A 13,657-nucleotide genomic window follows, 5' to 3' on the forward strand; every position below is an offset into this window, starting at 1 on the left:
GTAAAGGAATCAAATATTTAGAACATATACTAGAAGGAACAGAATTTATTTCATTTGACGGACTAGTTACACAATATGGGATCAATAAGAAAAGATTTTTAGAATATCAACAAATTAAATCCATAGTAAAAAAGAAATTTAAACCGGGTCAAGTTGAACTACAAACACCACCAAGTGTGGTTCAATTTCTTACTCTTAAAACCCCCAAATTACTATCCAAAATATACAGAATGCTTTCTGAAACAGATGAATCAATATCACTTCCTATTGCAAAATGGGAAGCGGATTTATCAGTTAACTTAGACCTAAACTTCTGGTCTCAGATTTGCTTAAAAACCTTTCATCTAATTAGAAATCCCAGTCTTCAATTAATTCAATACAAAATATTACATAGAGTGCACTATACAGGTCATCGGATGTTCAAGATGGGCCTTACGTCTACCAACAACTGCTCACACTGCCAAACCAATTCACCGGACAATTATATCCACGCTCTTTGGTTCTGTCCACCAGTTCAGAAGTTTTGGCGCGAGATATGTGAAGACTTATCGAAGTGTCTGAAATGTAACATTCCAACTTCCCCCTTAGTGTGTTTGTTGGGCAGCTTAGATAATGTCACTTCAGAAAAGAATATCGCCCATATGGTTTTCACTGCCCTATGCATAGCCAAGAAAACAGTTCTCATGAACTGGAAAAATAAAAATAATCTTAATTCTAACCAATATAGAAATTATCTATTAGATTACATTAGTCTTGATACAGCCTCTGCCACCACATCAGATCAATTGCTCTGGGCTCCTTTGATTAGCTCCATCACCTAGTGGGGGTGGGGGGTCATAGTTTGGTCCCGCCTTCACTGTTGTGATTGGTGTGGGGGTAGGGACAGGCTTAGGGCGTCGGGGGGTTCCCCGGAGGCATCTTCCTTGGGGGGCTCAACCCGGGGGTAGCGGTCATGTCCGGTTAGGGGCTCTGTTGGCTCTCAGGTGACTGTTTCCTCGCGGCTGCGTGCAGCGGGGCTAGGGGAGGGTCTGTGCTGACGGACGTGGGTTACTGACCTGGTAGCCTGGCTGCCCCTGGGTGGGTCCGGGATGGGCGTGAGGTTCTGGGGGTGCTCCGTCTCTGGGCTGGGGCCCGGGCCGGGCCTCGGGGGCTTGGGTCCTGGTTGGTGTGTTGCCAGGGTTGTGGGCGGGTGGGTGCATGGGGGCCCAGCCCTGGAGCAGGGTGCCGCCGGTGCATCGAGCCACCTGGGGGGCTCTTCAACTGGTGGGGAAGATTGTCACATCTCGCAGGAGCTTTCCTCTCCTCAGGGGCTCTCTCTGCAGGAGGGGGAGACACAGGAGAGGTGGAGGAAGATCTCAGCCTGGGTGTTTATTGTCTTATGTAGTCTGGAAGATGAGTGGATGGTGGGGTGGGTGGAGTTTTCTCTGTGGTGGGGTTGGGTGGACTGTCCCGGGCTCTGTGGGGCCGGGAGGCGCTGCTGCGCTGGGCCCCGGTCTGGATGGGCCTGGGCCCCCTTTCCCTGGTGGGTCGCGGAGTATGGGGGTGCCTACTGGGGTCAGCGGGGGAGCTGGCCCCAGGGAGGGGTCACTTGCCCCTCCCTTCCTTCCCTCCCCATCTCCAGCTGCCTCCCTCTTCCCGCTCCACCATAACTACCCACACATGCAGGACCTTGGAGTAGGGGTATGTCACCAGGGTGCAGAGGAGGCTACCACCCCCCCTGTCCCCTTCTGGCTGCCTCTGCCTCAATTTTATCCCACAACTTAGACATTCACATTACTCACACTCTCATTACACATACATATAGGATCTTGGGGGTGGGCACGATACACGGAATCCAAAGTACCATCAGGGTGTACACCCCACCCCTGGCGTCGTTGCCCACCTCTCAATGTTAAATACACGTAGACATTGAGGGCTAGCAGGAGGGACCATGCGCTTACCTGCTGCTCTCTGGCAGGTAGCTCCATGCCCTCCTGGGTTTTAAATGCACCTTAGAACACACATGCATCAACACTACAATGAGCGGGTGGAGGGAGGTTTGGAGTCTTCTCTCACCCCCATTCTCTGCGACCTGCTGGAGCGGGGAGGCTAGGAGGAGGAGTTGGCCGTCTGGAGTGTGGGGCCTCCCTGCTGCTGCGGAGTCGGGGCGGTCTGCCTCCCCCCACCGCAGGGAAAAGGGTAACACCACCTGGGTCTGGGTGCAGTTCCCCCCTCTAGGGGCAAGGGTACTTAGACCCGGTTTGTAGAGTATGCTTGGGGAGTGTGATTGTGTGTACAGCGTCTCTTTATGTCTGTCTCCACGTTGGTTGAGTGTGGAGTAAGTGCATATGAGAGCATGAGGGTGGGAATGGATGTTTGTATATGTGTGTGCCTGTATTTCTGTGTCTATATGTCAGGTTGGGTGTCAGGCGCCACCTCTCTGGGGACATCTTAGGCCCTCCAAGGTTTGGAGGCCTATCTCCCCCTACCACCACTTCCCCTGCCAGTGGCGGACTCCCTCAGACATCGGTGCGTTGGTGGTTCTTTGTGTCCGGGGGTGGGCGTCCAGGTACACACCGGCTCACTCCTTGGCGGCCGCTTATCGGGGCCTGGAGCTCGCTCGGGCCACTTCGGGGGTGGGGTGCCCCCAGCCTCTCGGCCTGGGGCTCGGTCACTCAGGCACGGCTGGCTGCCGGCGGAGCTCACGGGCGCGTCACTACAACTCCCCCTGGCTTCTGCTCCGCGGCTGCTGAGTGAGCCCTCATCTGGGACTCTCCTCAGCTCTTACTGGGACAGTGGCACGGCTGCCCCTCTGTTGGTCTTCCTTGGTCTCTTGTGTTCTGGGGGCCTCTGGATGTCTGGAGTTTTGATCTCCTCCATACCTGCTTCATGCCCTGGAGGACGGGGCTGCGGCCCCCCCACACCCTCTAGCAGATCATTACATGAAGGAACCTTTTGAAAAAACAAGTGCGTCCATGCTCACAGGTGTACACACGGGTGATCACACCCACAAACTACACCCTTTTTGGCTCCTACCTCAAAGCACACTGTGTTCTGTTGATCTTATGTGCTGCACAATAATGTTTAATATTTAGTATTTACTGTCATATTCCCATATATCATTGTGATGTTGTTTATTCTATTACTCTTGTTCTCTTCTGCTTGTTTTCTTTTTTCTTTCTTAGCAGGTGATCCAGGTGATTGATATATGCATTTTTTTCTTTTTTTTTTTCTGCTCATTCTGTTGGTTTTTGTCTTTTGCCCTTCTCCCCCGTCCCTCTTCTCAGCTGTTTCTCTTTCCCTCTTTCTTTCTCCCCTTCTTTCCCCCAGTCAAGTCTGTCCCGTATTCAGTAAGTGAAAATAAAATAAAGAATAAAAGGTGAATCAAATGGACCATTACGGCAAGGCTGGGATGGTCAATTTGGTAAAGTAAATCCGTTGGGCATCTTTCTTTGCCTTTAGACAACAATTCTGATGGCAAAAGAGCCAAACGGGACAGGCAAAAAAAAAAAAAAAAAAAAAAAGAAAAATCATAAAGCCTTTGAATGAAAACAAACACTGTTGTGACAGTGATGTTCACTGTCTTGATGGTGTATATGTATCAATCTATCAATCGTTTGTTGTAAGACTCAGATAATTATTTATTAAAAGCGAGACATTTTAAATGAGAATAAGAAAGAAAAGTATTTCTTTGTGCCCCCCTCTCCCTGTTAATGCCCTACCTGGCCCCCTGGCAACACTTTGCTAGACCCGCCCCTGCACAGTAACCAGCTGTCAGCTACTTAGAAAAGGATCCTGGTGTTATTTGTCTCTCAGAAACAGTTCATAACTTCCCTTCAACTCATTCATGTCACCTAAAGGGTAAACCTGTTTCTCCATCACCTGTTCAGCTCTGATGATTCAGTAAGGACATCTCCTGGTTTCATCTTCATGTTTCCCTCTCATCACATAACCAAACCGATATCATGACCAGCAGCTTTTACAGCTGTGGCTCCAGCAAACATCAGCTGATACTAGAAATTAATATTAAATAAATTCTAACAACAGGTGATCAAACGTGCTGCTGTTGCTTAATGCGACATCTGCTGGTTTCCTCTTTCTGGTGCGAAGCGGGTGATAAACAAACAAGGGAGAAACGCCGATCAGCTGATCATTGATCAGTTTCATGATTGAAGTAGAAACATGCAACACGTTCTCACTCCCAAAGCGTAACATTTTATGCTAGGTGACAACTCGTCAACATATTACGTTTTCGGCTACCCACCACGTTCCTAAATGACGACCTCGGAAAAAAGAGGAAATATGAGAACCGTCTTGACTCAATCTACACATGTTCGCTCTTTTTTTTCAAATCTCTTAGAAACACGCTATTTAACATTATTAAAGTTAAGGCCAGGAATAAGGTTATGGTCAGGAATAAGGTTATGGTCAGGGCTAGGGATAAGGTTAGGTTTAGGGCTGGAATACAGGGGTGGAACGTCTATTACAGCGGGAGCGTCATTGCACTGGATTCCAGCCATAACCCGTCGCGTACCATAAGAACGCCGAAGGTGTCCTTTCGCGTTCCTCAGGAACGCCGCGGGACGTGACAAAACGTCGACATGTTACGCCTCGGGAGTGAGAATGGGCTGAAACAGGAGAGGGAGGGCAGAGAATGAGAGAAGAAGAGGCAGCTGACAGCCTAAAGGCGCAGAATAACTCCAGCTTTGTGTCTTTCTCATTGTAGCTGAAGTCCGGAACAAAGTGCGTTCCTTTTCACCTCAATACGAAACGCATAATATTTTCTCTGAATATGAGAGGATTCCATTTTTTAGGGGATGGTTGGAAACTCTAATAATTAACCTTATGAACAAAATAAAGTTCAACATCAGTAACATCGTAGCACCCACCCAGCTGTATAGAAACTCCGTCATGCTAGCTAGCACACAGTACGAAAAAGTCAGCATAACGAAAATAAACTCCACCTAAACTTGGTTTATATCTGACCCAGATAGACTGCAGGTCATAACTTCTTACCTGAAGTTCAGTTCACCTGACACTCGGACGGGCGGCCACTTCGGGTCTCTCCTCTTGCCTCCCCTTTCCCTCATCCAGCTGCAGGCCTCCACCACTTGCTAATGTTACTGAATCTGTGGAAGCTCCGCGATAGCCACCACACGAAGTAACGAATAACGATCTAAATCCCAGTAACGAGTAACGCGTTCCTGATTTTGGCATAATAACTAGTTACCGTGCTCGTTACCACAATAATAACGTACTTACTGTAACACGTTACTTAATAACGCGTTAGTCCCAACACTGCTCAAAATACAAGTCAGAGCTTTATAAAAAAAAAAAATGTTTTCAAAATTGGAGTTCAAGTTATTTTTACTTCCAAGAATGTTAGCATACTACACAGGTCATGAACAAGATTTTTTTTTTTAATTTTCATTGTAAGTATGCTAAAGCAGTTAATTAAAAGTAGTCTAGCATAAATGTAAATACTGTAAATTAACTTGTAACTTGGATGGATTCGATGCTGGCGTGACCACAGCGCACATGTCTGCTGTTGCTCACAGTGGTCCAAGAGATCGCTCAGGGAGTTGGTGCATTCGCTCAGTCACATAAAAAATTAGAGGGAATATTGGTCACATGTATTTGTAATGGCATATTCATGAATGATTGCTTGCTGACAATAAAAAGTGCTGTAGCGAAGGAATTAGTTGAAGTTGGCTAAGGACAGGTGAAGGCCTGGGCTGGCTTCCCTTGTGAGCCACAAAGACAAAAAACTCTGTCTTATCTTGTTTTGTCGTGCAGTTTGTTGGTCTTGTGTTCCACTGGCCTAAATAAACCCTACAGTCAATAGTTGTCTGACGTGGCTGTATTGATATATATATATATATATATATATATATATATATATATATATATATATATATATATATATATATGGGTGCAACAATACACAAAATTCACGGTTCGGTTCAGTTCGATACTTTGGTGTCACGGTTCGATATTTTATCGATACAAAAAAATGTTCATGCTTTTTCAATTTGTCATTTATTAAAATTATAAATATATATTTTAACTGAAAAGTACAGTTTTTAAATTTAATGTTGCTGAAACAGCAAAATAATTTTTTTAAAAAGTATATCTGATTGAGGAATCACTCATCTTTGGAAAAGAGAGTTTATTACAGAGAAATGTCTCTTTCCAAAATAAAAGCTATACTATACGCTTCTTCTGGGCTATATTCTCAGCAGCATATTAAACATATCAGGTCCCCATAAGGAGAATCATGTGCTAACAGCTGTCTAAATGACTCGGGTAAAGTTTGTAGCATGCGTGCTTGTTGTTTTAGTCTGCTTCCACTTGTCTTTGCACTAGGATGATGTCGGCGTAAATGTGCAGTCATATTCGTTGTGCTCCCACTAGTGCTTTCAGGTTAATCTCGTTGAAATGACATTAACGCTATAACGCGGGAAATCTCGTTAACGAGTTAGCGCGGATCGCCCCGTGCATGGGGCTGGACGGCCAACACTTTAACGAGCTAACTGCGCTAACGCACTAGCTCCCACCAATTGAGCATTGCGTGGCACATCCAACATACTGTTTTACTTTTGTCCATGACCCTTTCCTTCAGGGTCATACGTCACATGAAGACCGAAATAGTTCCAAACACCAGATCTGAATGAGGGTGGGGGAGGTTCAATTTCAGGTAGCGCTCAGTGGATCTGCACTTGACAGTGCAGCCTAGGCGGAGTAGTCGCATGCAGATCCACTGAGCGCTCAACACAGACAGCATCATTAGAAGAAAAGTTGATAAAAATTTTTAAAAAAAATTGTATTGTTCGATACATATGCGTGCCGAACCTAAAGCACTGTATCGAACCTAAACTTCACGTGTACCCTATAGGGTTTTATTATTTTCACATATGTGTAATAATAGTGTGTGTGAGGTGGGATATTTGTCTCGGCTGTGCGGACCACTTCAGTTTGTCTTTGACAGTTTATTCTTGTCACTGGATGGATATGCAGAAGTAAAATGATGAAATTGCAGCACTTTTAGTTGTCAGAAAGAGGAAGGAAACAGCAGGTTAAACTGAGAAGTTTGTATCTCGAACACAGTGAGATTGCAAAGCAGAAATTCTGCACTCCGATCACATTTTAGGCATTTACAGTAACTGTGCACACTAACTATAGTGGACAGCACCATCAGATACACATCAGACATCATTTCTTGTATATATCATTTACCTGCTGATGTGTTTGAACTTGTCTGCAGCCACAGCAAAGAGAGGAGGACACCAACCATGAGACTGAAAGGAGCACAAGCTGCAATCATCTGTCTTCTCACTTTGTCAGGTATTTTATATTTACATTTTCATATTTTACAGATAACTGACTTTTGATCAACTATAAGAAAATACACAGAAATATAGAACATTTGTAGTTTAGTACTTTCTAAATATTTTAAGCTCCAGCCCTGTTTATGCAAAAGTTGAAGAGAAGATAGTTTCTGTTAAACTTTCCTCTGCCTCCATTTTGTCACATTAGCAAGAAAACACACAGACACAACACAAAGAAACAAACTGAGTTAAACAATGAAGCTACACTAAAATCACACAAAGGTCCAAGTGTCATTTTAATGATGTTGATAAACCACCTGAACGCAGTCTGTAAAACATTTCTTTAAATATTTTGAACCGTAAATTGTCTCGACCTCTCTTATAGTGAGCTTGTATCCTCAGTTACACAATGAGTACTTTAAATGTATTGAGTTTACAACTGTGAATGCAGTCACGCTGGGACTGCTTGGTCTTATTCTTATTATCACCCGACTCAGCTTTTTTTTTCGAGAGCACTTTTGCTGTTTGACAATTCTTCCCGCAAGTGCATCATAAATAACTGCTCAGATGCAGGTTGACCAATGTTTTAAGAAACTTTCCCATCAGCTGTAAAGTTCCACACATCAGTTTCTGCTTTTCTCATTTATTTCTCTCACTTCTCTTTTCTCACAAAAACCTTTCTCTTCAGTTCAGCCTCCTCGTGGCTCACAGGTGAAATTCCTTCGCTGCACCTTCAGAGTGTGTGTCCTCCTGCCTCAGCTCACATACAGGTTAACTGCAGAGAGCGTGGACACACCTTTAAAAGCAGAAGAATTCATTGTTTTGTTTCTGATGTGTTTCAGCAGTTCAGGGTGAGGATGGTTGGTCAGTGACTTACACCTCTACTCAGATTTGTGCCTTAAAAGGATCAACAGTGGACATACGCTGCACCTACACGTACCCATCCAGAGTGAATGGGAACGTGACTGTTGTTGAAAAAGCTGTGTGGTTTACTAAAATGAAAGGTGATGAACTTGTGGATGTGAGGACAGAGGCAGAGTTTGCAGGTCGTGTTCAGTATCACTGTGATAACAAAGACTGCACTCTGAGAATCACAGACCTGAGAGAGAGCGACGCAGCTGAGTACAAGTTCAAGTTTGTGACAAACCAACCAGGAGGGAAATATACTGGATCACCTGGAGTCACTCTGTCTGTCACAGGTCAGATTTTTATATTTAAATGTATAACATGTTTTCAAAATGAAAAGTTTTGGTGGAACTTTGAGACACTATAAGCTATGAATGTTGTGCATGTTTTATAGTCTGCTGTGCATAATTTTTAGTTCTCCAGGCACAAGTGATAAAAACTTGGCCAACCTTGTATCCTTCCTGGAAGAAGGTGACGTGTCAGAGCAGCTGTCGTCTACCTGATCCTCTTTCCTATGTCTGGTACCAGAATGAAGTGAATATTGACAAAAAGGAGTCTTCTTTTGAAAAATACTTTGATGATACAGACAGCATTTCCTGTGCTGTAAAAGGATACGAGAAGCTTCCCTCTCCTTCAGTGTGTGAGTTTACTTCAGTCTTACACTGACAAAACATATCATTAATTTCTGTTTCTAATAAAAAAGATGTTGCTGCATCTTCATGTTTATTTTATATCTCAGTAAAGCCAATAAATCAACAATAAGTCCCAACAGCCTCCTGCTCTGTGGTGCTGCAGTCAAATCTTCCTCTAACAAATCTGTTTCATATATTTTAGGTGTTGGTGATCAAACCTGTAACAGAGTGACTTACACCAGCAGAAGCATCTGTGCCCTCAAAGGTTCATCAGTGGACATTTCTTGCATCTACAGTCATACACATCCTGCTGTGTCCAAATTCTGGTTCAGTCCTGAACGTAGTCATCAGTGGCAGCATCGCTCACACCCCGAGGACCTCAGAACAGACTCCCACTATGCAGGTCGTGTTGAGGTCATTGAAACAGAGAGAGGACGCTCGACTCTGAGAATCAGAGACCTGACAGAAAGGGATTCAGCCGAGTATCACTTTAAATTCAAATCACAAAGCTTTGAATGGAAGAGTAGTTTACCTGGAACAACTCTGAGTGTCACAGGTACTGAAGAAAACACAATGTTAGCAGGTTTTTGTTTTTGTGATCTCAGATATCAAAGGTAGACTTACATATCCACACATAAAGCCTCTCTCTACATGATGTCACTGCCGTGCTGTCATATTCAGCTCTGCAGGTGAAGGTGAGCAGAATAATATCAGTCCAGCAGACTCAGACTGAGGCAGAGCTCAAGTGTCAAAGCAGCTGCAGTCCAGCTGGTCGTCTTTCTTACGTCTGGTTCAGGAACGGACAGAAAAAGACGACACAGCAAACTTCTGCTTATACAGACTACTTTAATCCTGGAGACATCATCTCCTGTGCTTTCTCTGGATACGAGGATTACCGCTCTCCATCAGTGTGTGAGTTTAATTCACTGTGTCACCAACAACATATCACAGCTCCAAGCCAGCTACAGTTTATCATGCTGTAATGTTACATGAGTTTAAACGCCAACTTTAATAAAGAAATCTTTTATCTGCAGATCCGTCAAAGCTTCCCTCTGTGTCAGTGAGTCCCTCTGGTGAGATAGTGGAGGGCAGTTCAGTCACTCTGACCTGTCGTACACATGCTAATCCAGCAGCTAAGAACACTTTGTACAAAGGCAACCAAATCTTGCCTCTAACACCAGAAGGTATTTATAATTTCACCTCCATCAGCTCTGAGGACAGAGGAATCTACGACTGCAAGACTGAGGATCAGCTCTCTGTGTCTTTATTCATAGATGTCCAGTGTGAGTAAACAGCAGCAGATCAGTGATCTGTCTTGATAAAAGTTTCCTGTAATGTTTTCATTCTTGGTCGAAATTTTCTCACACTGAATGTAAATAATTTTTCTTGGTTTCCTCCAGATGCTCCAAAGATTCCCTCTGTGTCAGTCAGTCCCTCTGGTGAGTTAGTGGAGGGCAGTTCAGTGACTCTGACCTGTAGCAGTGATGCTAACCCAGCAGCTAACTACACCTGGTACAAGGAGGATGATGACTCAGCAAAAGCATCTGGACAGAACTTCATCATCGCTGACTTCAGACCTGAACACAGTGGAAGTTATTACTGTGAAGCCCAGAACACACGAGGACGTCGCAGCTCCACCTCCCATCATCTCACTGTTGTGACAGGTAAGTTACTGATGCACCTGATGTTGAAACTGATAATATTATTGTTTGGTTTTCACCTCACAATAAAAACTACTGTGAGGGGACTGTTGTAATTTTTCACAAATAAAATTAAACTGAAAAACTGAAAAAAAACATCCTGGAATCCTCGATTATCCAATTTTGGTTTTAGTTCACAGCATTAAGTCCTGATGTTCTAACATTTTTAGAGAAAATTGTATTATTTAATGATCAATCACTGATTAACCCATCAAGTTCAATGTTTTTGTTTCACTTACTTCCAGGCTCATGGGAACTTCCTGTAATCCTCTCAGTCTCTGTTACTGCTCTGGTCATCATACTCCTCTTTCTCCTACTCTGGATTAGGTGGGATGTTTTAATAACTGATTTGGATTTTAAAGGTGTTTTTTGTTCAAGTCAATCTTAAGACAATAGTCAGAAATACATTTTCTGTCAGAAATATTCAACTTTTTATATGTTAGTCTCATAACCTAGTTTTTGTCAGGTTTGTCTGATTTCATGGCATCTTTAACAAAAACATGTGATGTAATCCTTCAGCGTTGCAAAATGTAATCACAATTGTTGCAACCTTGTGGGAATGAACAAAACATTGAAATGACTTCTTCTGACAGATATTAATTCTGTAGATGTACAGGTTCACACTGAGAGCACAGAAAAGACCAAAAACTAAGAGATCGTTTTATTAGTCAACTCCAGACACTTAAAGTTCTCTGAGACTTTGTTGACAATGTCATTGACAAGTTTAAAAGTTATGGTACATGGTGTGAAGCTGATCAGTTAGTACAGATTATAAGAACATCGCTAAACAAGCAAGCAAGCAATAAGTGCTGGAAAAACATACAGCAAAGGGTTTGTGTAGCATTAAAACTTATGACTAACCATCTCAGTCCATGGATTTCACTCGTTTTGAAAATAGCAGAATAATTGTGAGCCAAAACCTTTTATACTGGCAAGAATTTTAAAAGAGAGCTGCATAGAGATATGGCCTCATATCTAATGTTGACTTCCTTTGAATGTTTATCCAGACTTTTCTGCACTTTTCTGATATATTTACATTACAACTTATGCTCATAACATCACTTTCCTGCAGGTTCGGTTGGCTGAAGACTGCTTCTGTTAGCTGTGATAATTTATCTTGTTCATAGTTTGGGAATTTATTCCACTGGACATTTGTGTCATTAAAACATGAATCCATCCTGTTTGCTGAAATGTGTATTTTATTGTCTTATCAGAAGATCATTGAAACACCAATCAGAGGCTGCAGAGAGGCCAGACAACGGAGCACAGGTGACTGATGAGACTTCAGATATTCCAGTGAAAACATCCTAAAACATAATGTTCAGACCTCAGAGTCACCAATTAGCTCAACCCATCACACAGACTGATTACATCCATTGTATCAATGTTCACCCATATTATTTATCTCGTCCTTCCACATTCATGCTTTTCTGCATTAACTTATTAGCAAAATCAAGACACCTTGAGGTAGTAACAGATATTTAACTGTAAGAGGGGAGGAAGGAAGAAAGTGTTATGATATTAACGGTTTTAGTTTATTAGTTCTGTATGCAAAAAGTCAAAAAGCCCTAAAAAATGTTCATCCATGTGTTTGACAGACGGATGAAATTCAATATGCTGCTGTACAATTTAGTACAAACCGGCCAGACTTTGCTAGCTCCAACTCCAGCTCAGCTCAGCGTGACAGATACCAGGAAGAGAGTGTTACATACTCCACCATGAATGTCAGAAGTGCTAGAAGGTGAGCAGCTCTTCACACAGGATAACTGCACCTCAAGTTTATTGTTTTAATACTTTGCATACAATAGTAGTATCATTTTATTGTTTACTTCACAGATCAAAACACCAAGCTGCTGTGGAGGATGCCTCTGCACTGTACAGCACCGTTAACAAACATCCCAGAGTGTGAACACAGCCTGGAGCTGCTTTGTGTTTCATCAGGCTCCTCTGTTTCTGGGGGTAATAAGTGACTTGCCATGAATATAAATCATCAACACAAACCTCCAAAAAGGACCATAAAGTACAACCAGCATCTCTTAAATCTAATGTGAACAAACTTCTCATTTTATGTTTGTGTATTTTTATTTCTTCGTCATCACAGCTCATAACCGAGTACTTTGCTGTATGTACAGTGGGGCAAAAAAAGTATTTAGTCAGCCACCGATTGTGCAAGTTCCCCCACCTAAAATGATGACAGAGGTCAGTAATTTGCACCAGAGGTACACTTCAACTGTGAGAGACAGAATGTGAAAAAAAAAAAAAAAAAAAAAAAAAAAAAAAAAAAAAAAAAAAAAAAAATCCATGAATCCACATGGTAGGATTTGTAAAGAATTTATTCGTAAATCAGGGTGGAAAATAAGTATTTGGTCAATAACAAAAATACAACTCAATACTTTGTAACATAACCTTTGTTGGCAATAACAGAGGTCAAACGTTTACTATAGGTCTTTACCAGGTTTGCACACACAGTAGCTGGTATTTTGGCCCATTCCTCCATGCAGATCTTCTCGTGAGCAGTGATGTTTTGGGGCTGTCGCCGAGCAACACGGACTTTCAACTCCCGCCACAGATTTTCTATGGGTTGAGGTCTGGAGACTGGCTAGGCCACTCCAGGACTTTCAAATGCTTCTTACGGAGCCACTCCTTTGTTGCCCGGGCGGTGTGTTTTGGATCATTGTCATGTTGGAAGACCCAGCCTCGTTTCATCTTCAAAGTTCTCACTGATGGAAGGAGGTTTTGGCTCAAAATCTCACGATACATGGCCCCATTCATTCTGTCCTTAACACGGATCAGTCGTCCTGTCCCCTTGGCAGAAAAACAGCCCCATAGCATGATGTTTCCACCCCCATGCTTCACAGTAGGTATGGTGTTCTTGGGATGCAACTCAGTATTCTTCTTCCTCCAAACACGACGAGTTGAGTTTATACCAAAAAGTTCTACTTTGGTTTCATCTGACCACATGACATTCTCCCAATCCTCTGCTGTATCATCCATGTGCTCTCTGGCAAACTTCAGACGGGCCTGGACATGCACTGGCTTCAGCAGCGGAACACGTCTGGCACTGCGGGATTTGATTCCCTGCCGTTGTAGTGTGTTACTGATGGTGACCTTT

General features: G+C 43.2%; 1 protein-coding gene and 1 long non-coding RNA gene across 2 annotated transcripts; both read left to right on the top strand.

The window, feature by feature from the left end:
* The first annotated feature begins 7,044 nt into the window (after nucleotides 1-7,044).
* On the top strand, nucleotides 7,045-10,933 carry LOC120721573 (B-cell receptor CD22-like). Its single transcript, XM_040012028.1, has 8 exons — nucleotides 7,045-7,323; nucleotides 8,150-8,506; nucleotides 8,629-8,853; nucleotides 9,048-9,401; nucleotides 9,527-9,757; nucleotides 9,880-10,128; nucleotides 10,246-10,509; nucleotides 10,791-10,933. The coding sequence occupies exons 1-8, from the start codon at nucleotides 7,272-7,274 to the stop codon at nucleotides 10,931-10,933; spliced, it is 1,875 nt and encodes a 624-aa protein (XP_039867962.1). The 5' UTR covers nucleotides 7,045-7,271.
* A 106-nt stretch (nucleotides 10,934-11,039) lies between these two features.
* On the top strand, nucleotides 11,040-12,766 carry LOC120721633. The gene is made up of 3 exons (XR_005693216.1): nucleotides 11,040-11,814; nucleotides 12,144-12,286; nucleotides 12,382-12,766. It is a non-coding gene; the product is annotated as an uncharacterized LOC120721633 (long non-coding RNA).
* Nucleotides 12,767-13,657: the final 891 nt, after the last annotated feature.

The sequence above is a fragment of the Simochromis diagramma genome, unplaced genomic scaffold, assembly GCF_900408965.1.
Source record: "Simochromis diagramma unplaced genomic scaffold, fSimDia1.1 OVJJ01000272.1, whole genome shotgun sequence".
Classification (NCBI taxonomy): domain Eukaryota; kingdom Metazoa; phylum Chordata; class Actinopteri; order Cichliformes; family Cichlidae; genus Simochromis; species Simochromis diagramma.